This window comes from Seriola aureovittata, chromosome 9 (assembly GCF_021018895.1).
Source record: "Seriola aureovittata isolate HTS-2021-v1 ecotype China chromosome 9, ASM2101889v1, whole genome shotgun sequence".
NCBI classification, from domain to species: Eukaryota; Metazoa; Chordata; class Actinopteri; order Carangiformes; family Carangidae; genus Seriola; species Seriola aureovittata.
The window spans coordinates 11,655,688-11,679,630 of NC_079372.1; the positions used below are offsets into that span (position 1 = coordinate 11,655,688).

General features: G+C 39.4%; 2 protein-coding genes across 4 annotated transcripts; one reads left to right on the plus strand and one right to left on the minus strand.

Annotated features, from left to right (window-relative positions):
* Positions 1–738: 738 nt before the first annotated feature.
* col9a3 (collagen, type IX, alpha 3) lies at positions 739–18,083 on the plus strand. Of its 2 annotated transcripts, XM_056384672.1 has the most exons (32): positions 739–1,434; positions 2,378–2,446; positions 3,942–3,977; positions 4,694–4,765; positions 4,974–5,027; positions 7,561–7,596; positions 7,970–7,993; positions 8,212–8,265; positions 9,072–9,125; positions 9,312–9,353; positions 9,461–9,517; positions 9,689–9,742; positions 9,917–9,970; positions 10,154–10,207; positions 10,329–10,382; positions 10,506–10,559; positions 10,646–10,699; positions 10,784–10,837; positions 10,944–10,997; positions 11,293–11,337; positions 11,424–11,477; positions 11,617–11,670; positions 12,427–12,480; positions 12,585–12,656; positions 13,441–13,476; positions 13,746–13,790; positions 14,306–14,338; positions 15,227–15,373; positions 15,498–15,552; positions 15,648–15,830; positions 16,390–16,467; positions 16,892–18,083. In XM_056384672.1, the coding sequence occupies exons 1-32, from the start codon at positions 1,369–1,371 to the stop codon at positions 17,074–17,076; spliced, it is 2,037 nt and encodes a 678-aa protein (XP_056240647.1). In that variant the 5' UTR covers positions 739–1,368; the 3' UTR covers positions 17,077–18,083. The 2 variants fall into 2 exon arrangements, with proteins under 2 accessions (XP_056240647.1, XP_056240648.1); XM_056384673.1 differs by lacking the exon at positions 739–1,434 and having other exon boundaries at positions 2,416–2,446; positions 7,975–7,993.
* On the minus strand, positions 17,160–22,322 carry LOC130174637 (transcription factor-like 5 protein). Of its 2 annotated transcripts, none has more exons than XM_056384674.1 (6): positions 21,601–22,263; positions 21,350–21,500; positions 21,088–21,256; positions 20,774–20,960; positions 19,318–19,459; positions 17,160–18,842 (listed from the first exon to the last, which is right to left on the minus strand). In XM_056384674.1, the coding sequence occupies exons 1-6, from the start codon at positions 22,245–22,247 to the stop codon at positions 18,717–18,719; spliced, it is 1,422 nt and encodes a 473-aa protein (XP_056240649.1). In that variant the 5' UTR covers positions 22,248–22,263; the 3' UTR covers positions 17,160–18,716. The 2 variants fall into 2 exon arrangements, with proteins under 2 accessions (XP_056240649.1, XP_056240650.1); XM_056384675.1 differs by having other exon boundaries at positions 18,756–18,842; positions 19,318–19,400; positions 21,601–22,322.
* Positions 22,323–23,943: the final 1,621 nt, after the last annotated feature.

Genomic DNA, 23,943 nt, shown 5'->3' on the forward strand with positions numbered 1-23,943 from the left:
GGGGAGATTGTGACCATCACATTTAGTTGGATACTGAACTTGTGACACTAATGGTGGGTGGCGACCATGGAACTGTGGTAATTGTATAGATTGTTTGTTCTGCTGAGTTGAAGATGTGTGTGAACCATGTATGCATCTGGACAAACATACATGTAACTGCAACTGAACTGGTAGGATTAATTTCACTCAGTTGATCTAATTTAATTGCATAGATGTAACTACATTTTATTTAATCAATTTATTTCCACTCAATTTTTACTTAATTTCACTCAATATATTTTAAGCGAGTAAATTTAAACAAAACAAGGCATCTAAAGACATCACTTTGGGAAACTTTTCAGTATTTTCTGACATGTTATAAACCAAACTATTTATCCATTAATCAGTAAAATAATCTCCAGATTAATTCACAATAATCGGTAGTTGTCTAGTGACAGATGGGGAATCAATAAAAACAATGTTTGGAAACCTGAGCTTTCCACCTTGCCACCCATCCCATTCTACACTGCTGCAAAAAATGGTTCTTGCTGAAATGGTTCTACATGCTGTTATAGTGCTTTAAAGGACCACTAAACTACATTGTCAGATTAAACTGGAAAAGCCTTGACTTCTTGAAGAGAGGTCTTTTTCTGATTCAGATTTCATTCTGATTAAAACCTTAATTGGCAAATGGGAAATCCATCCTATTTTAAATATCAAGACCAGTTTTACTCAACATGAGTCAGTCTATGAAAACAGTTGTACCTGGCCTCTGCAGCTTTGGCAGATCTTACAAAATAACCTTAATGATGCCATTATATCAACTTGGGCTTGTAAATTTAATACCGGGGTTTTAATTAAATATGCTATTGCATTATGGGAAATGTGGATCCAGCCTTTTTGAAGAGTTGATTTATTCCCCTATAAATCTAAATAATATAGTTCCCTCTTTCAGTTGTTGTACTATATGGTAACACTACAGAGCCCCCTAAGGAGCTCAACATTTTCTACCCTGCAGACACGGGGGTTTGTGTTTTAGGTCAGCTTGTAATTGGCCAAATGACCAACCCCTGCATATTTTTAACAGTTTTAGCTCGGCCCACTTTCTTCCTGTCCGGAATGGTCTCCCCTCTTCTTACTGCCTAACTTACCAGTCCCACTCCTCCTCACCCCCCTCATCCCTGTGCACAGCGCGCTACATTGAGTTCAGCCCCTTCGGCTGGAGGCTCGGGTTTATCTGGAACCAAAGAGAAAGCCATTCAGGAGCTGTGCGCCGTGAAGTGAAGGAAGGATCCGTTGCGGACGCTGGGGGGGAGTGAGAGAGGACCGGGAACCGGGGATTTGACCTTTTCCACATAAAATCGGGTTTGTGAGGGCGCGCGGGGAGCCATGGCGGTGTTCTCTGCTCTGTGGGTGCTCTTACTGTGCCAGCTTTTGACATCCTCCTCAGCCCAGGTAAGCGTTATCAAGTGCCGCATCTGTCTTTTCACTTCGGCTGCAGTTTGATTTTGTCTTTTTGCTTGTGGCGGTATAATTCACAATCTGAACTTTTTGCAGTAAGTTCGTGTGACCTGCGGATCCACCTGTTGATAATAAACGCTCTCTCTCGTGTTGATGATGGTACTGATGATGGCATTCGCTCTCTTTCACAGATGCTTTAGGCCTGAGCTGCATCCTTCTTCACCCTAAAACCTGACGCTTTCTCTCAATATTGTTTCTTAGCTGTACAGTCACACACAGTGTATTCTTCCTGTATATTTATCATATGATTGAACACAGGTGGTATTTTGCCTCTCCGGTTCTGTAGGCCTATCTATGTCATATAAGTCTAATTGTGTGCAGGTGGCTGTGCCATTCGCACCAGTTGATGAAGTCGGGGTTATGTTTTCCCTGAACCTGAGGAATGTGCCGATTGGAGATCAGTGCCACAGCGCACAATGCCACCTCTGTTCATTCAGGCTCCCTGATTGAGCTTCACTCTGGAGCTCATTTAGAGAGTCCTCAGTGAAATAACTTTATTTTGTTTAAATGAACCGTGAACTACTAATTTATTTATGTTTTTGTAGAAATCTAGTTTAGCCCTCCTCTTGTGTGGAAAGGGAAGATGTGAAGCATCTCTACACGTTCATATTTGTATCATAGTTTTCATGTTGTGTTGCAGCTGTATTGAAAAATGTATTTCCAATTGTATATTTATAATTAGACTGAATTATTACATGTCGTTGATATTGTCTGGAGTTTACATTTTACTAATTCCCGCTGTCTTGACACCAAATATTTTGTATCACTTTCTCAGATTTACACATCTCTTCTTGAGGTGGCTGCATCAAAAGAAGTGTGGATGCTTTAAAGTTACATCGGGAGAAATGCATGATTTTGATGAAATTTGTGTTTGCAGAGGCCGGGCCCCAGGGGAGCTGCTGGGCCACCAGGACCCCCAGGACCACCGGGAAGGGATGGCACTGATGTGAGTTGACCACACTCCAGGAGTTTCTTTACTTTAAGCTAATGTGTTTAAGATTTAATTGTCAATCTACTGCAGTAAGTAGATAAGGAAAATATCAGCCCCCCTTTTTTTTTTTTTTTTTTTTTTAAATTTTTAAATTTTTTAGTAATTTGTGATTTCTTTACATTCTCAATGCAATTGTCAGATTACAGATCAAGATTACCAAAAATGTGAGAATATTTATTTAAATTTGTGCCTCAGACACTAAAGTGAAAGTTCCCTGGACAGCTCAGTGGCTTCACATCTTATTCAGGATGTATTTCAAGATCAAATTCCAATTCAGTTACCTTTGGTAGAAAGTGTTTTCTTTGTGCATAAATGTGGCTAAAATGTGTCTAGATGTTAGTTTTTATCACACTGACTCCTCCCACAGCCCCACCTACAAGTATTAAATCATAATCATGGATGTCAGGGAGGCAGGGTTTAGACATGTATTTACTCTATAGACTTCTGCGAGTGAAAAACTGTCTAGTTAATTATCCCTTCCTATTAAACCCTCCATTACATTATATTCATAATATGAATGGCCTGTACTTATTCTTTAGTTGGTCACATTAACTCATACAGTATAATATCAGTCAGCCTGACCTGTGTGTATCTTGTCAATAAATGTGGTCAGATCAATAAAAATCCACTGAAATTAAAGCCCCCTGATTCTTTACAGAGTAAGGGGTTGTGCCTGTATGTAGGATATCATGTTGTGGTAGAAATAAGAGTAAAAACGATGCAGTGACACTTCATTTGTACAAGTTATAAGAGGAAATTGGATTATGGGTAAGCCAAGTAAAAAGAAAAACATGGTGACACACTTTGGAAACCCCTCTAAGTTTTTACTTCCTTTATATTTATGTCTTAGATTTTTGTCCAATTTTTCTGCTAAATGAAAAAAAAGTTTCTAAATGTTGTATTTCCATGTCCAAAAATCTCTGTTTTTTTTAGTTGTTGATATTTCTGGGACTCCTGTAAGGTTTAGGCACACAGAGGGCCCATTCATACATTCCCCAACCCTGTGAGACCATCTAGAGTTTCACATCACACCTCCTCCCTGCACCTTCAGCCCCCCCTGTTCAAACCAAACTGAGGCTTTTTTATCATGTGACCAGTCTGCAACGGGTCGGTTTAGAGGTGTTTGTTCTTCCCCAGTCGGTGCAGAAGCTAAATTTCGTATCCTATACACTGAGGCTGCAGACCAGAGACTCACTTCTTGAGTTTCTTTACCACTCCTGTTGTTGGTATTACAAGTTATTGATGAATTTGAAACAGGAAGTCTGACTCTACAGTCACTGCAGACACTGGACATCTTTGGGCCTGTATGGCAGTGGAATTTAAGGGGCTTCATTTGTATAATCCTAGATTAATCTGGAGCGTTCAAGTACCACAAATGAACTGTGAGAATGAATGAAAGGAATGTTTTTGTCTATGGCAATGATATTTATTTGTTCTTTATAATTAACAGGGCAAACCTGGACCTTCTGGACTGCCAGGGAAAGCAGTAAGTATTCGAATAAGTCAAGCCAGTTTTATTTAGGGACTGTATAAAGGTTGCTGGGGTGGTAAAGGTGTCTGAACTTTGTTTTAGTTTTTAAAAAAGAAAGGCCCTCCAAAAAGTTATTTATATTTTCTTTGAACCTTTCTCCTAACTAATAAAACAAATGCAAAATCCTTTCCATGGCATGTCAAAATGATATTGAAGTGAAGTTTTAAGCTCGTACAGTTTGTTCAATCTTGCACCTAAATTTAATCCTTAAACTCATTTTAGAACTTCAAATGTGAACCACTAATGTTCACGTTGACAAAAACCTGGTGCAGACACAAAACATATAGCAAAGCGCATCATCATGAACCGTGGCCCAAAGGAAAGTTGTGTTTTTGATGTTACTGTTTATGTAATTGCAAAGGAAGGCTAAAACAAATAATGAATTTAGAGTAAGAAGAAAATGAAAAACCGCTCCTTGCTCCCCCAAAAATGCCAAACTACTCAAATTTGAGACAAAAGAAAGATCACAGTACCCTTTCCCCTTTTCTGACCCCTGCTCTCTCCCTAATAGTGTTTTACAGTCCCTTATATTGCACAAAATCCTCTATCCCCTCTATTCTTAGACTCTTGATTTCAGTAAGGAATGATCTCCAAATAAAATGCTTTAACCACGTTAAAATAATTTTAAAAAAAGTAGAGGTGCACTATTTCATAAATCTCTGTCTGTGTAGGGTCCCAAAGGGAAAGCAGGAATACCAGGATCACCAGGAAAACCAGGCCTGCCAGGACTTCCAGGGGTGGATGTAAGTGTCCAACACACGCACGCACACACACACACGCACGCACGCACACACACATACACACACACAGCTAATTCTTACACCAACATGAATGCACCACCTCTGCCTTTATCAATGCCCAAACCAGTGAAGTTTCTGGAATGATTCAGTATTGACAATGTTCAAAACAACAGCACTGACATTCAGCTGAATGATGTACCTTGTTTTTCAGGGTTTGACAGGTCCTGATGGTCCTGCTGGGAAGGACGGACCCCCAGGGGAAGCAGTAAGTTTGTTTTAGTCTTGTGATCTTTGTGGGATGCTGAGGATCCACTTAAAGATTCACCCAATTGAGTTTTATGACCTCTCCTCTTCAAACTGCCCCTCATTAGTCAGAAGTCAAACACTTGCAAAACACACGAACAAACATGTACGCAAACTCACCCATACTGATTGGTTGCTGCGGCTAGTGTTTCCCCTGTCTGCCTGGATTTGTCAAGCCGGCTCAGCCTCTTGGTGGGAATATTTTTAATGAGGGATCAGAATTGGATTTATTTCTGCTGCTTCCCTAATCCGGCCCGGAATGCACACTGTTTCCCACCAACCTGCGAGACTGTCGGGGATGATGATCTGTTGCCGTGTTGCTGAGGGAAACAGGTGTTATCCTGTGAGAGATACAAGAGAAGACAGAATAACAACACGTGTGACACCAAACTACTGCTATGTTTTATGATTAAACAGGAAGGCGTTTATTTTCCACATGGAATATAAGATATGAGGGAATAAATATTTAGGGATCTCCGCTGTAAGGCTGCAAAGTCACTGTCAGGACGCATAAACGCCCCCAGCGATTCAACTAATTAGCCAACGTAATGAGGAAGCTTGCATCAACCAATGTCCCTAATTACTCAGATTACTACAGTGTTATTGCTGGCTCATAGTGCTGAAGAGTCATGCGAAGACAAACAGGATCAGGCTGGAGGAGTCGAACAAAGAATAAGCCAATGTATGGCAGTAAAGCAGATATACAGTTATCAGCTAACAGAAATGACAACTGGTCATTTTCACAGTACAATACAGATGGGTTTTTTTTTTTCATAATTTTAGGTACATTTTCTTATTATTGTATTCAGAGGCAATTGATTACTAGTTTATTTGTGTGCCAGTATAGCCTGCTGTCTCGTTTGCACACTGAGGAATGCAGTACATAACTGTAACATCGCTGTGTCAGGCCCGTTTATTTGGAGTCTTTTGCCCTCTCACCTCTCAGACAACACAAATACAGCTGTGAAGGGCAAACAAAGGGTTGCAGTGAGGAGGAGGAGGAGAAGGAGAAACGATCATTGTGTCCGGTTTAGGGGAAACAGAACCCAAAAGCAGCCAACACAAAAGGGGTGGGGAAAAAAAGAAGGTATTTTTAATAAACAAAAGGAAACTTACAAAGCTGGTAAAATGGCAAAGAACTCAAAATCCAAAACGAAGAGCTAAGCTGGAGTACATCAGGATACAACAAGGGAACACTGGAGCAAAACAGGATCTCAACAAGATATCAACAGAGACTGACAAAGACAAGTGAGCACAGAGACTAAATACACAAGGGGGCGAGGGCTGATTGAACACAGGTATAATCCATTAGGGCGGGGCAGACAATCACAAAGGAGGGAAACAGGACAAAGACAGGAAGTAGACCTAACATGAGACACAAAAGGGAAGTGATTACAAAATAAAACAGGAAATAAAACAAATAAAAACAGTCCAAAAGTCCAAACATAAAGTCTGTCACAGCAAACCATGACACACGGTGGTTAGAACGGAAAGAAGAAGGGACACTGCAGTTTGATCATTTATGCGTGAAACAAGTTTTACGTATTTATTTTTCGACAGCAATAATAGATGGAGCTTGTAAACAAACTGAAGTTAGTGAAGGAAAAAGAAGACTTGCAAAACATTATTATTGTGTTCTCCACAATTAACAATGCCAAATACATTGGCATTGGCACACAACACATGCAATCAGAGTAATTGATTTTGAGAAATGATTGTATTAATCACAGTAATTACCGAGATGCAGACACTTTCTTCTCTCAGTATCTTTAACAATTAGTCAATTATTCAAAGGGTTTGTGACTCTCAGCCTTCTCATGACAGCAGAAAAATACTGTTTTTGTGGCGTTTAATCATTAATGAATCATTAATTATATTATCATTCATAAATCTGTCTGTCAGTCATTAATCATGCCAAACAACACCTAAGATATCAAGTGTATTGTCATCACTGATTCCCTTACAGTGAGACACATTTTTAACCAATTTGAAGGTATTTATAGAATATAAAATGAAGCCATATAGAGCAACAGCACTTCCCATCACAACACTTCCTGTCTCTTATTGTGTCGAGCTGGAATGTGACCACACAGATTCACACAGAAAACCTTATGGTTACCACCATTAAAATAACCAAACCAAAACAAAGATTAAAGGTGACCCCCATTAGTAGTCACATTGGTGGTAAGTACACTGGTTCTATGTTATGTGCAAAATAAAACAGGACAGAGCTTTTCATTTTTGTGCATACTTCACATACTTCATGAAAATTATTAGTAATTATCTAAAAAATATCAGATTACGTTATTCTCAAGACTTCTCATATCCTCACTATCTTGGAGTACACTAAGTTTTGTGCTTAAAGACTTCTCTTAATTTTTTTAATAAATTACCAATCCCAAATATCAGTCAGCTATGCACACAAAACATTATGTTCAAAGGGTTCATACGTTGTCTGAAAGGTTGATTGTGACATTTTGCTTTGCTCTCTTTAGGGTGAATCTGGACCTCCTGGGCCACCCGGACCTCCTGTAAGTACCCCCGCATACTCTGTACCACCTGAGAAACCTCACACAGGTACACGACTGTCAGTTCATGTATGGATCCATCTCACTTTGACTATCAAAAATTATCAACAGCCTAAAGAGACTAATTCCTAGAGGCTTTATATACCATTACACAGCTCATACATGTTAACATTAAGATGATGAGGAAGCATCACATGTTTACTTTGATCTAACTGGACTGCACAGGTTCATATTCACCTCACAGCAAAGACCAGCAACAAACTTTCAAAGTGGATTTGATGCAGTATTACATCATGTGGTGGATATTGATGTTGTGAGAAAATCGAATCATCCCTTGGTGTTTGTGACTTAATTTGCCTTCCTGTGTCTTCCGTAGGGCAGAGGGAGACCAGGAGCTGCAGTGAGTACACAGCACTGCCTTTCTATGTCATTCTTACGTGCAGAAAGACGGAGAGAGTGATGTATTTGTATATTTTTTCCACTTTACTATTTTTTGTTTGCATCCTGAGAGCGTATGTTAGTACATGTTACAGTCCTGTATGTTGTAGCCCAGATTGTGTGCTACATCTACACATGTATTCTGATGTTGTGCACACATCCGGTGTCTTTTGTTTCCAGGGACTACCTGGAACCAATGGGTTGCCAGGCGGAGTTGGACCCCAGGGTCCAGTGGTGAGTGTCTCTCTGATCTCCCCAATTAGGCTTCCTGTCATCCTTATTAAGGAGTTTTATAGACTGATTTAGAATGAGATTCTTATTATCTATTTAATTTTATTCCATCTTTGATTCAGCACCCAGTTGGCGACAGAAAACTCGATTAACTTATCATCCAGTTCATTTATTAGTGAATTGCACAAAAATTCCTACATGAGCCTCTTTAGCAGAAATAGTCAATTTCATACAAACATAGATCCAGTAATTTTTTGTTGTATGATCCTAAATTTCCATATATTATAGGAAGAGACAGGAGAATGAGAATAACCAATGAAAAGGAAGGACACGTCACTACGTCAGACAGGCCTAGTGTTTCTGCTGGGTCACGCTTTGTTAGGAGTGTCCAGTGCTCATATTCATCAGCTTATGTGTGATTGAAAGCTCAGTCGGTGTCAGAGGACTTTACAGTATTGTCAGCATCAGTGTGGAGAAAAATGATCAACCAGCTGCACTTAATTCAACTGTTTGGATCCTCACTACATAGTTGTTGCCCATGTCTTTCAAACTCCACACTCCTAGTTTGTTGTACAGTATTATAGTTTGGGTCAGTCTGAGGACTGTTGTTTGGCCAAAGTCAGGGATACTGTAGTCTATGGAGATATTGCAAGTATCATTGACCACTACTTTTTTATCACCTGTTAGTGGAGTAGATTGAAGTAAGTTCCCTAAGTGATGATGAGATTGGATCTAAAATCTCACCAGTTACTTAAGATTGAAGTGCTGAGGATGCTACTAATCTTGCTGCTCTTCTATTAATTTCTCAGGGTGCTGAGGGTCTTCCAGGACTTCCCGGACCAGCTGGCCCTGATGGACCCCCAGTAAGTGGAGTCATCATTTTATACCTGATACCTGGTGCTGCTGGTACAACATAGTCACATATTTTTCCACTGCCACATAGTGGATCTCTTGTTGAACGTCTGTGAATTCACAGAAGCACTGTACCATCTGGTGGGAAGGTTGTGCGCTGATTTCTTGCTGTGTGTTGTCATTTCTCCCTCTCTCAGGGTCTTCCTGGTACTCTTCATGATCTTAACGGTGACCTTCTGGTAAGATTTCAATCATTCACCCTGTGAAAGCAGCGTAATGACAGTGAACAGAAGCTGTGACCTCTGCATACAGAGCCCTCAGTCGTTTTTGTCTCTGTCCTCTGCAGTGTCCTGCAATCTGTCCCCCTGGTCCCTCTGGTCCTCCTGGGATGCCAGGATTCAAGGTAGATATATATATTCCTGTCACGGTTCTTTTTTTTATTTGTTGTGAATTTGATGCTGCTCAATATATCCTTGAGAAAATATAAAACTCATGTCACCCTGCACTCTCACAATACATTTCCTCGTGCACACGCGTGTCTGTATTTACCTCTTGTGTATTTTTGCTCACGTAGGGTCACACAGGACATAAAGGAGACAAAGGAGAACCTGGAAAAGATGGAGAGAAGGTGAGTTTATCATGGGACATAATTATTATGGCGTCTGTCTCTGTGGCTGATTAGGTTACATAAGGATGGACTTAACCTAATATGTGCAAACTATTGGTTTTGTTGAGTACAGCTGCTCGAATTTCTGTGATTTGTTGTTTTGATGCTATACTAAGTATCCTGTTCTGTCTCTAGGGTGACGCTGGTCCACCTGGCCCACCAGGTATTCCCGGCACTGTGGGTCTGCAGGTGAGTGACAAAACAATTATTCAGGGAAATGCCGTATTATTTAAGTTATTGTTGCTGTTGTTTCACATTTTGGCTACTCATAAACTTGGATATTTACTACACCACATCCAAGCAGCATTTACAGAATTATGAAATATTCAGAGTGAGTTTACAATGTGTCCTCACCATGCTCTAATGTTTCAGGGCCCACGTGGTCTAAGAGGTTTACAGGGCACGATGGGAGCTGTAGGAGACAGAGTGAGCAACTTTTATTACATGATCTATTCCTCCCCTCTTCATCTTCTTATCACTCTCAATACAGACATTTAACTTGTGTTCAAACACGTATGCTTCAATTGACCTCATACTCTGTCTGTAGGGTCTGCCTGGTTTCAGAGGCAAGCCTGGCATCGCCGGCATCATTGGGAAGACAGTGAGTCTCTCCTTGTTTGTAACACACTATAAATAAAAACAGTCTTTGATAGTAGTATACAGCTAGAATATACGGCTGGTCCCATCAATGAATAGCTGTGTGTGTTTCATCTGATGTCTCCAGGGTGACGCTGGAGAAAAAGGACCACAGGGATTCAGAGGACCCAAAGGAGAAATTGTAAGTAAAAGACTTTGAGTTGTGACTATTAGTATCACAAGAATATATAAGATGTATAAGTGACACCCTAATGTGTCTTTGAACAGGGTAAAATTGGTCCCAAAGGAGGTCCAGGTGGAGCAGGACCCAAAGGCGAGCCTGTAAGTACATGTCTGAAAAATTACACCTTTTGCATTGACGTCGCCACTAAGAACCACGTTGATCATATTTGATGTGTTCTACAGGGTATTCCTGGCAGAGACGGCAAAGATGGTACACCAGGATTAGATGGCGAGAAGGTAAGTTGCACCTTTTCTTCCTGTATGAGGTTTTGCTTTACGTAGTTACGAGTCTACTGCTATGACAAGACTGATGTCACAGTCACAGCGTTGTTTGTGTTGACAGGGTGATGCCGGACGCCATGGAGTAGTTGGAGAGAAAGGACCAAACGGCCTTCCTGTAAGTATTGAGAGGTAGACTTGTGTGTTTCCTATCTATTTGATAATAAAGGACATCAGTTAAATGTCCTTTCTCTCATTATCTTCATTCTAAGTCTATCTCAGTACCATTCTACACATTCATTTTCTCAAAGTCAGTCCTAATCACTGCTTGTGATTTGTGAAAAAGGTGTGTTCAGCTCCTGAATAGGTAAACCAAATTAGTATAATTATGAAAATATTGTAAGTGAATACTCCTAAACACACCCTCTGTTGAAAAACTGATAAGTTTCATTGTTGTGTATTTTCTGTTGCAGGGTCTACAAGGAAAGGCTGGTGCAAAGGGATCTAAAGGAGTAGTTGTGAGTATTACAAACAGACATCAACCTTAAAGCTAACATTAAGACCATGGTGGACAACTATTATCTTCTGTCTCCTTTTACACCAGGGTGATGAAGGGAAGGCTGGGGAGACAGGACCTTCTGGAGAGCCAGGTATTCCTGTATGTATCTGATGGGCTTTTGGGGATATTACTGGGTTACAGTTCTGTGACATTTACCCACATGAAACTTTAACAAAGTCGAGTCTGGTGTCTTAACTTTCCTGACTTGTCTGCAACATCTTTCCTCTGCTCCCTTCAGGGTGAGATTGGCGTCCCAGGAGAGAGGGGGATAGCAGGACCCAGAGGAGTGGCTGTGAGTTAATGGTTGCTTTATAAGCTAATGTATGTATGTGTCTGTTTTCAAATTGCTGCACTGCTTGCATAGCTATAAATGCTTCAAAAGCATCTATTACAGGACATTTAAAAATAATCTTTGCCCCATTTACGAACCAATTTATGAGACTTTCTTCTGCACAGATGGCCATCTGTTAAATTTAACCAGTTTACAGAATTTAGATTCAGTCTCCAATATACAGCTCTAATAACCAGTCTGAATATTTGAATGCATAATGACTGAAAAAGACAAGGTATTAATATAAAGCACTCAGCTTTAAAGACCGCAATGCATAGCAGCATACAGCATGAATATGAGATCAAACTGGAATAGCAGGATAATAAACTACTGCCCTTCAAAGTTAATGATATTCTGCTACAAAGGCACTAAGATTATTGCTGCTGATTCAGTGGCTCTGTGAGGTGGAGTGAGAAGAAATGGCGGGCCAGTGATGAGAGCAGATTTTCCTAAAAGAGGAATTCATAAACAGAGAAGTCTTTGTTTCTCACATCAGCCCCTGTGGCGAGGTAAAAGGATAAAACATCATAGGAATTAACATACTTCTATCGCACTCTGCACTGCATAATGAATCATACCTCACACAATCATCACGTCCATCTCGTCTTTTCTTTTTCTCTCAAATCTCGACAACAGTGATATGTCAATAACAACCAGTTGTTTTGGGACGATATGCGTTTCCTAGTAGGAGGACATGACAATGTCTGTTTCCAACAGGGAGGTATTGGACCATCGGGCAACCCTGGGCCCCAGGGAGTGAAAGGCTACCAGGTCAGTTGCATGAAATCGCTAATCATCATTTTTTTTTTTTTTTTTTTTTCTTGTTTTTTATTATTTTTTGTTAACTTACCAACTGTGTGCATCATGTGCTGCAGGGGGTGAAAGGAGCCTTGGGGGATCCAGGTCTTCCAGGTCCAACAGGAATCCGTGGAGAGTTTGGTGATAGGGTGAGTTTGACATGTGTGGTAATTTGAAGTGTCCCAGGGTTTAATGCCACCCAGTGTAATCCATGATACAGCACATGATTATTAATGATTAATCTATTAATCAATTAAGCATTTAGTCTATAAAAGGACAGCAAATAGCAAAGATGTACTGTTACGTCCTAAAATGTCTTGTTTTGTCCGACCAACAGTCCAAAACCCAAAGATTTTGGATAACAAGAAAACTTTTCAAACTATAAACTACTAAACTATTCAAACTTGAGAAGGTGGAACCAGAGAATTAATAATTTTTTTTTTTAATCTTGACTCAATTAATCGATACTCAAAACAGTAGCAGATTTTCTGTTGATCACCTAATCAACAAATTGGTCTAATACATTTTATAAATTAAAGACAACAAAAAACAGGTAAAAATCTCCATTAAGGGCCAGTCCTAAAGATTCAAAGATAAAGCTTTGACAAAAGTGTCTGCACAGGCACAGCAGAGATATGTAACTGTCCAGCTGTCTTCATGGGAAGGTACCGTATGTCAATAACCAGGTCGTCCCTCCCCAGTCAGTGGTATAAACTCAAACTGCAGCCAGGAGAGAGCTCAAATACAAAGCGGCCTCCTGTTCAGAATCTGAAGTTAGAACAAAGCCTGTCTTTATACCAGCCCTGGTTCCCCTCAAACAGCCCACCTCACTTCCCTTCATCCCCCCTTCCTTCTCCCACAGCCGGTCTTCCACAAAAGTCTCTACATGGCTCTCATTTATTCTCTTTCTCTCTCCTTCTTCAACCCCTATAGGGTCCAGTTGGAGCTTCTGGAGCTAAAGGAGACATGGTAAATACTTCAGAGTCAAAGTTCAAACGGGTCATGGTTAAATATGACCTCAACTGAACCAGTTCAAAGGTTATACCTGAGAAATTATTATCTTAGATGCTGTTACATGGGTTTCATAAATAAGACAAAAAATTCTGTGTGTTCGTTTTTCTTAACAATGACACTGAAACTGTTTTATCAGCTCAACAGGGAATATTTTCAGTCATGTACAAAACACACATGAAAAAAAAAAAAAATCAAATAATTCAGATCTTCTGTTGTCTCTTTAGGGTGTGGCAGGAAGTGATGGTTTACCTGGAGAGAACGGAGAACCTGTAAGTTTTGTCTTTTGTATGTATTTTATTTTATGTCCTCAGTCAGAATCCAAACACAGTAAATCAGCAGTAATTAGTTGTAAAGTTGATTCTGCTGTCTGACTGGAGAGAACTTGTAACATCTAGAGTTTTTAAAAAGTCTTTATACTGGTTGCCTGTCACTTTCTGTTATGATTTTAAAATTCTTTGACATGTTTATCATGATCTTGCACCAACCCGTTCGGCCCCGTAGGTCTTCTGGCACAAGTCTCTTAGTTATTCTGATTCAAGCTGTTGGTGAGGCAGCTTTTAGTTTTTATGGCACAGTCTGTCTGAGGATCTGAGACCAGCTGAATGTGCTGATGTGTTTTGATTAGAATGTTTTTCAGCCATCGGTTAAATCTTATGTAACTATTCAATTTATTGTATTTATGTTCTAAAATGTTTCAAGTTTTTTGTCTGGTCTTTCTCAGAGTTTTACGTTTAATATTTGTTGACATTGATTGATTGGATCTAAAATCTTAACTTTTTTTCAGGGTCCCTTTGGGCCAGTTGGACAAAAAGGACAGGTGAGCTGCGTCGTTGTTTTCATTTACAGTTTTTGTATTTTAATTATTATTTATTTTGTCCTTTTGCACTTTCAGAGTTTCATAGTCTCACATGAACCTTTTACATCCAAACCAGGTTTCACCAAATATTACCATTACTTTCAGCGAACCATTTGAATGGTTTATCTGTTTCTCGATAACTGACCCGATATGAATTTTTTTTTCTTATTTTATTTGTAATTTCTCTTTTTTTTTCAAAACAGTTGAGCTACTCCATAATCTTTCCACATACCCCCAAGAAACCTATTCCCTCCCAGGGGTACAGGTACAGGTACCCCTGGGTGGGAATAGTGCAGATGTCTGAGCACAAAAAAAACACAGTTAGATGTTGTGTGTGGGTGTAATTAGCAGCACAAGTTTGTTCCAGACTCCCTCTGTCTCTGCTCCCTCACAGAACATTAAAAACTGGTGCCTTGCTCTGAGCTGTTGCCCACTTGTCAGAGTCATTGCACATGATTCAGCCTCACATTCCAGGTTTAATAGGATTAATTAGAGATAGGTATTGCTGCTTTAGCTTTATTGGCCTGTTTGCTGCTATCGCCACAAGGGAGAGACGAGTCACATTAAGCTGCAGCACAATTTATGTAACTAGAGACATGGTAATGATGAGGCTCACTCTCTTAGTCTCATTTACTGTTTGCTGTGCTCGTCGGAGTAATTATCAAGCAACGAGCCGCCATATGAATCCGCCCCCGCATTGTCTCAACAGACCCAGTTTGCTCCTTGGTTGGTGTTTAGTCAATGATCAAATCAGAGGCTTATGGATGTTTTTAGCTCTTGTTTGAAATTGATTTTTTAATTTTTGCAGAATATAATGAGTTATTTAACAGTAATTCTTGTTGATTATAGCCCGGGAAACGGGGTGAACTGGGACCTAAGGGTGTGACAGGCCCACAAGGAGAGCTTGGTGCAAGAGGGCCTCCAGGAAAACAAGGGCCAATGGGCTTCCAGGGGGAACAGGGTCTGCCTGGAATTGCAGGAAAGAACGGTGTACCTGTGAGTGTTTTTTTTTTAATCTGTATAAAATTGTAAAAATGTTCTGACTGATGGAAGTGTATTAAATGTTAATGTTTTCTAATAAACTGCATGAATGAGGTTACTCTTTAAAATGTCTCTTCAGGGTAAACTGGCAAGTGAGCAGCACATCAGAGAGCTGTGTGGCTCAATGATTGATGGTGAGAGATCTGAATTAACATTTGTTCATAATTAATTCCAGTATTGAATAAAAGGGAAGCTGGAAATTCACCTTCTTGTGTTTTCTATCATGCAGATCAGATTGCACAGCTGGCCGCTAACCTTCGAAGACCCCTGGCCCCTGGAATGGTGGGCCGCCCAGGCCCTGCTGGGTCTCCAGGAAAGCCAGGAGTTTCTGGCTCTATTGGGCACCCAGGTTCCCGTGGACCACCAGGGTACAGAGGCCTGCCAGGAGAACTTGGAGACCCTGGTCCCAGAGGTATGAAAAATAAAATCAGCAAGCTCTGCATCATAACAAATCTAATCAGTGGGCATTAAGGGTAACTTTAGCAGAGGGATGGCACAAACTGAGAATCAGTCTATGATGTAAATGCTTTATAGTGAGTCAACAACCAACACAACCCCACAAATTACAAAATATAGCGTATGTCGAAGCCACTTTTCTCCCTCTCTCGCTCACACAACACACACACACACATACAGACTTCACCATGCGCATCATTAGAGCATAAATTGAAATAAACTACATACTCCACTAAACTACACAAATAAATTCAGACAGACACAAAAATCATTCATCATTTTGCATAATAATCATGAAAGGCATCATAAAGAGAATAAAGCGTATGGCTTACCTCTAGAAGAGTTGCAGGCAGCGAGTGTTGGTGCTGAATCTCCTAAACTGGTGTTCTTCCACTAAGTTCTGCATTTTTGGGTGAAGTCCCTCTCAAACGCTAGCTGAACAAAATGGGCCTTTCTTTTGTGGAGCTTTGTCTTTCTACTTTCAACCAGTGATTAAATATTTATTTTTACAACAGGTGATGTTGGTGAGTCAGGTGATAAGGGACCCATTGGCAAAGCCATTGATGGGCCAACTGGAGACCAAGGATATCAAGGTATGTGGCCCCATACGGCCTCTAATATGTGCTACAACATTGTTCCCTACCGATTACCAAGTTACTTTATACGGTATATATAGACCTTACTCATGGCAGAGAGTTTGACTTGTAAATATAGATGTAACTAATAAGATTAATAAAGGCTGCATTCCATTTAGGTGTGTCAGCTCTAGGGGAGGCAGACACACGAATTGTTTACTGGCACAAATGGAAGGGAGCCATCATTAATGTTATTAATTACACCTGTTACAATGTGAAAATGTCCTGTGTGTGAAAGGTCTGTTGTGGTATAATTTGTAGGATTAACATTAACATCAAACCAGTAAGACAGATTTTCAGATTTTCCTTCAACAGGGTTTAATTTGATGCCAAATTGTCAGATCGATTGTGCAATTAAAACTAACTAAAATACTTCCCACAGGTCTTCCAGGAGTACCTGGAATTGTCAAAGATGGGCGTGATGGATCTCCAGGAGATCCAGGTGAGCCTGGAGAGCCAGGGAGGGTAGGTAGGACTGGGCACCAGGGACCTCCTGGAATCTGTGATACATCAGCCTGCCAGGGAGCATCAGTCGCTGGGAAATCCTCCAACCCCAAAAACCATTAAACATGACTTCCTGCAACCTGACACCATCCACCCCCAAGGAGGAAGGGTGAGAAGTGAGGGAAGGAAGGAATGAAAGAAGAGAGTGATCACAAAAATGTCCTCTTTATTTAAATACATGTATCACAAGATGGGAAGAGTAACATCAACAGATGTGATATTTTGAGAGGAATGGAGGAACATCCAAGGAGTGAATACCAGAGCAACTGAGAGACAAAAACATCAAGGTGACATCCAAAAATAAAGTGGACAGAGGCACCGAAGAGTGCAAGAGAACAACTGCATTGCTCTAAATACTATCACATAACAAGACTTGACTTTACAAACAGCTGGAAAATGAATGATGAGTCCTTTGTGTATAAAAACTTTGTACATGTTGTTTCCATGCCCCATTACTTTGGTTAACATCCTTCTGGCAAATGACACTCTAAAAACAACAGTGACTGTCTCTGAAGTGAATGTGCATGTATCATGGCCCATTAATGTAAATCACAGGTGTTACCTCAGCATACAAGCTTACATTGTAAAATATGGAAATAGGTGCCAGAGGCAAAAAAGCCTCTGTCGAGGAGCTGTGTATGTGTTGTAAAAGGAATAAAAAAGAAATAACCAGGTGCCCAGACATTGTGTAGATTAATGCAAAAATTTTTAAACTTTTGATAGTCTTTTTTTTTTTTACAGCTTGTTTTTTTTTAATTACATGTGAAGCTGATTCTCTGGATTTGAGAATCACAAACGAAATAAAACTTGTGGATGCATACATCAGACATTGTAAAATAAGTTTAAGAATCTTAGGAGCAAAGTAAAAAATTCATTTTTTTTCAATCTGCAATGACCACATCCACTATGTACTACCGGTGCTGTAACTATTAAATATACATGACTTTAAATACTATTTATTATTTGTGGGTGACTGTTGTATGTACAGTAAGATGCTACAGCGACATGTTGTAAGAAAGAACAAATAAAGCCACTTTTCAGTAAAACATTACTCTTTTCTACATATCAAATGAACAGTCTTTACTTCAGAGTAATATGCTTAACACCGTGAAAGTTAAGTAACCCAATTAATTCACAAGGCAGCGACACTTATTTCCATGCAAAATATGTGATTAGAGACTAAATTTATGTAGACACGAAAACTGAACACACTGTATGAACCAAGTTTAACCAATGTAAACAATTTAAAAAATACGCGAGTAAACAAAATTTGAATTAGGATTAAAACTATGCAAATATAAGTAAGATTAGCTAAATCAATGATAGTGAAGATCTGAAATCTACTCATTAGAACACTATCTTATATTTGTCAAAGGGAAACAGTGCCACCTGTTGATGACTTTCTTGTAACCAATGCTGGCTCTCTAAGGGGAGGTTAGAATAGCTGGCATGGCAATTGAAACACTTGCCTAGCAATTCAAACCATGTTTGAGCATCACATGGTCTGAGACTGAAAACCTTCTACTTTCTAAATCATTGTAATGTTGTCACAAGCAGAACTTCTCTCAAAAGGAGAATTTGTCATTTAAAATCTAACAACACAGCCAGACCTCATAGGACAACAGCTCATTTCACGGTTAAATGTCCTGAAATATCCGGCTGATTTATTAGATAAGATAGTGATAATTGGGGAGGGAGTGGTGTCATTGTTCTACAGCAAGAGGAATGCTCAGTGTCTCATCCATCTCCCGGTGGATTGTGTCCTGGCCCGGAGAAGGGTTGGATTTCAGAAAGAGTCCTTTCTCTTCGGTGAATGCAGTCTGAAACTCCTGTAAAGAAGAATATTAGATTATTGTGGTTAATTACATATTTTACCACTAATGTTTTATTTTATTTGACTTTTAGCGTATCTAGCCTGCTCCTCCCTTTTATTCTAGGTGGTGCTGGTGCTGCACAGTGTTAGCATAATGTGGTTGGATATATGAGGGCTTGTTTTAATTCACTGCCATTCTTTTTTCAGTACGTAAATCAATTGAAAACTGCAATACTGGATAATCCATCACAGTAAAATGATAAAGTTTATTTGATTTTAATCTTCAAAACTAAGAGGAATTTGATTTGAACTCTCTAAATAACAAAAGTCATATCGAGTCTGCTGCAGTATTATAACTCAACAAGAGGAAATGTAATAAAGCACTCATCTTCCAGCCCCTGGTTTTGAGTCTCAAATAATTCAGTTGCAGGATAATCAAGTCAAAATGTTTTTCATCAATGTTTTAACTCAACAACTCCACACAAACGTACCTCTTTGAAGGTGTCTCCGTAGGTTTTATTGATGTAGCTGAGGAAGGCAGTGGTCCACTGCAGGGTGGTGACTTTGTCTGTATCTGAGTCACAGAAAGGCACCAGCATGTTTAGCTCATCACAGCACAAACGAATCCTCCTCCTGCACAGCAGCACAGGCAATACAGATGTTAATGAGTGTCTCTTTAACTTTACAGACCTGTGACCTTGTTCTTTTCCTCTGTGCTCTCTCTTGTTCTCTCTCTCGCTCTCTCTCTCTCAAACCAACCGGTCGAGGCAGATGGCCGCCCACCCTGAGTCTGGTTCTTAAAAGGAAGTTTTTCCTTGCCACTGTCGCCTAGTGCTTGCTCTTGGTGGGAATTGTTGGGTCTCTGTAAATAATATTATTATCTAGACCTGCTCTATTTGGAAAGTGCCTTGAGATAACGTATGTTGTGAATTGGTGCTATTCAAATTAAAATTGACTTGATTTGACCTTGTCTCATCAGCTTATGTAAGACATAATGGGATCTATCTATGGCTGCAACTAACAATTATTTTCACTGTCATATAAAACATCAGAAAACAGTGCCAAATGCATGTCAAAAGAATCTGAGAGCCGAAGTAGATGTCAAATACTGTCTTGTTTTGTCTGACCAAGAGTCTATACTAAAAATATTCAGTTCTCTACAATGTCATCAAGAAAAGTGGGGAATTCTCACATTGGAAATATGTTAAATACGTTAATTAAAGACATATTAACTTATATCTAACAAAAAAAAGCAACTACACATTAGGTCACAAACCAAAAGATGATAAATTCTGTTTCAAGAAGTACAGATGGAACTACAGAATGCTTTTATAGTATTTTTTCCATTTTCAAAAATGTTTACAAAAACAAATCTTTCCATCTTTCCTTATTTCTGACAGCTGTGGACCTGAAAAATTTGTTGCAATACTACTGACAGCCAGAAACTGAGAGATCAACAGTCTTACAGTAGCTGCCACATACCTGTATATTTAAGGGTTTTAAATACAGTAATTTGGCTGTACCCGTGACTGTAAATGTTGCCTCTGTTTTTCACGTGAGGAAAAGCTCTTAAATATGTACAGTAAAAAATGGAACTAAATGTTGCAGCATTCTTGGCTCATACTCAAGGCACCCAAGGGTGTTGCATCAGCAACTTTGGAAACTCCTGGACAAAACTACTGAGTGTTGTTTATGTAGGGAATAGTGTGTAGTGAGAAAAGAAGAGAATAATTCTGGACACAGCCTGTACTGCACTTAAAATTTAACAATGTTACACTCCCAAAGTAATATGTAAGTCCTGAAAGAGGCCACATTTGTGACTGAAAAGAAAAAAAATGTATTTGAGTATTGTAGTAGAGTACTGAAATGTAATGAGTATTTCATCAGACCATGTCACAAATTGTGGAGGTTGTAGTGAAACTTTCAGCTGTTGTAATGACTGCTCACCTGCGTTCCCTCTCCTTACTGTTGTGTCTCTCCCTGCGCTGGCTATGTGACATACAAAACTGAGCTCTTTTCCTTTTGCTGCTCCCTGACTCTCCAGCTGACTCTGAGGCAGCGTTTGCAGCCTTGATGGGTTGAGAGCCGCAGGCACTACCACTTTTCCTGGAAGCAGTAGGTGTCACCTCATCATCTATGAAAAAATATGAGTGTGTGAGACTCAGTTAAATACAAACTTTTGTGTGTATTTGCGGTGTAGTATGGCAGACATCAACAAAATAACTACAGTTTTTGAAAAAAGTTAGGGTGAGAGTACTTACTATTACTTTTTATGTTCACTAACTTCTTCTCTTCTGTTGGGTTGCTGCTGCTGGTATGGTGAGCTTTGGTAACAACCCTCTCTGGGCAAACATTAAATGAAAAACTCTTGGGGATGATTAAACCCTGGTGCTTGTTAGATTCAACCATATGAGGAATATGGCCAAATACCTGAAATAAAAACAGATACAAATGATTAAACAATGAATTCTGCTATAAAGATTTAATGATAAAATATCCTGTGTATATTTTCTTTTACCACACCTGACCACACATGTTGGTGACAGGGTTAAATACACCCCCTACATTTGTAACCTCAAAAGGATTTGGTCTGTCAGTTTTCATCCACTTCTGCATCTGTGGATGTATGACTGCCTCATGAGCCTCTGCAGACTGCTGAAGTATTGTCAAAAAACTGAAACACAACACGGATTTTGCAAATTCCATAAAAAAAATGAGTATATCAGCATTATATTTACTAATAAATAGCAATAAAGTATAATAGTCAAGCCTACTTGGTGAGAACTGCTGACTGAATATCATTTCTTGGGGTGTCAGCAGACACTGTGTTGAACCTTTTCTCCAAGCAAACTCTAGCAGCTGATCTGGATCGCTTCAGTGAAGATGTCCTGCTGCTGGCAGGTGGTTCACTTGGACTGTTTTCACCTCTGATTCTGGCCATCACAAAACCTGGGACCTCTGCATAAGAAGCTGGTGTCTTTTCTCCTGGCATCACCAGACAGTGTTCATCTGTCGAAGTTGACAGGTCAATAGCTTGAGTGGTTGTGAAGGGAGAAATCACTGTGGATCCAGTGGCATCTTTAACCGTCAATGTAGCAGGGTGACCTCTGGCATCTGGCCCATCTGGAGACCCGGCTTGTGCCTCCACCTGTGCCTGGATAAGGTGCTGAAGGTGTGTGTATTCAACCTCTGTCATCTCCATCAAACTGAGCTCAGTTCCCAACATCTGCCCCTGATCATGTGACAAACAACCACCTTGGCTCAAGATCAGCCCAACAGAGTCACAGGTGTGTTCTCTGGATGAAGGTGAAACAGGGATAGTTTTACAAGCCGAGGAAAAGGCTGACATCTTTGACTCTAAAGATGGGACAGAGATCAAGTAAATTTTTACTTGTTTTACATTTACACCAGAACAACCCATTTAATAAAATCCACCCAGACTTCAACTAACTACGATGACTCAGCCATAGTGTCATTAAAATACTATCTATGTACGTATTAAAATTAAGCTCAAACAAACTAATACTTATAATACTGAAAATATAGGTAACTCCGAGATAACTAACAAAGAATTATAAAATTACAAAAGCTAGCTCGTGAATTGATGTTAGCTAATGAGGAACGTTAAGCTAGTACACTTGAGTAGACGTTGGGACAGGTTTGCTAACCAGCTCTCCGCCTTAATATTATTATAAACCCCTTAACATTTTAAATAGTCAGTTATTAAGTCGTCCATTTGATACAAGCTGGATATCAACCAAGCAACAGTTATTATTACGTTTTCATTATTACCCTTTCTGTTAGGTCGTCTACTTACTTTACTGCCAACTACTTACTTTACGGCCGCGGTGGTGACAGACGTTGGTGTCCAACTCCCGGTCGTCGTTAGACTTTGGCTAATTATAGAAATCTATTATATTTTGTGTTACAATATCTGAAATACTGTAAACAACTTTATTTTTAATAGAAAGTGATGGAACTAAGTACATTTACTGAAGTGTTTTTAACCTTAGCATAAGTAAGAGGCTTGTTTGCATTGTTTTACAGTTCATGGGAAGTACTCAGCAAAAGTATCAGTAGGCTTTCAAAATCAAGTAAAGTAGTCAAGATGGGGCTAATTTTAATTATCCGAGCTACTTTAATCTTTGATAATACATCACAAGCGAGGCTATCTGTTGACTGTATTTAGTATAAATAATTTAAATCAAGTAAATAGTAAGTAAAGCTTTAATTAAATGTAGTGGTGTATAAAGTAAAATGATTATATCTGAAATTGAGGTACAGTAGTATTTTAGTATAAAATGGAATTATTGTGTTTATTATGTCAGTTCACTGGAGCAAATGAACCTGCATTGGTGTGTATGTAAGTGTAAGTATCATTTTACTGTTGTAGCTACAGCATAGGCAAGGTGGAACTAGTTTTAACTACTTCATATACTGTTAGGCAGTTTAGTGCAGTTGTTCCTAAAGGCCAAGCCCCTCCAAAGGGTCACAAGATAAATGTGAGGGGTTGTAATCAAGTGGCAACCGAGCCCACAACTAAATTACTTTTTTTTTTTTTTTAGAAATTAAAAAAAAAACTTTAATTGTGTTTAATTTCTTAAGCTTATTATTTGTTTTAGTTTGTGTTATTTAATGTAAAATCGTTATCTATAAAGTAACCAGGAGCTACAGCTGTCAGATAAATGCAGTGTAGTCAAAAGTACAATATTCCCCTCCTAAATGTAGAGGAGTAAACACATAAAATGTAAGTTAAGTACTAGTACATCAAGTTTGTACTTAATAACTGGAGTTGAGTACACATATTCAGTAACATTTCACTATTGCAATTACCAAAGATAGATCAATTTCAATTGATCGAAGACTTGAGATATAACTGAATGCTGTCGCCCCCCTTTGGTAAAACATGAGCTCTGCAGGTGGAGGATTATGGACGATATGGCTACTAGCTGACTCAGTCCTCTTATCAGCATAGATCCAATTCGATTCCAATTCAAGACAAACCTGCACATTGCCCTTTTATGATTCAAAATTGTATTTCCCAGCAATCTACATGATACACAAGAATAAATAACATGCCAAAACCATTTCCCTGGAATAGAGATCATGTCATGATG

Coding starts and splice junctions, on each gene's coding strand:
- col9a3 (XM_056384672.1), top strand. CDS start 1,369: ATGGCGGTGTTCTCTGCTCTGTGGGTGCTCTTACTGTGCCAGCTTTTG. Junction 9,354..9,460: donor ATCTTAACGGTGACCTTCTG/GTAAGATTTCAA, acceptor TGTCCTCTGCAG/TGTCCTGCAATCTGTCCCCC. Junction 11,671..12,426: donor CAGGACCCAGAGGAGTGGCT/GTGAGTTAATGG, acceptor TGTTTCCAACAG/GGAGGTATTGGACCATCGGG.
- LOC130174637 (XM_056384674.1), bottom strand. CDS start 22,247: ATGGGTTGTTCTGGTGTAAATGTAAAACAAGTAAAAATTTACTTGATC. Junction 21,257..21,349: donor TCACCAACATGTGTGGTCAG/GTGTGGTAAAAG, acceptor TTTTTATTTCAG/GTATTTGGCCATATTCCTCA. Junction 19,460..20,773: donor AGTAAGGAGAGGGAACGCAG/GTGAGCAGTCAT, acceptor GCTGCTGTGCAG/GAGGAGGATTCGTTTGTGCT.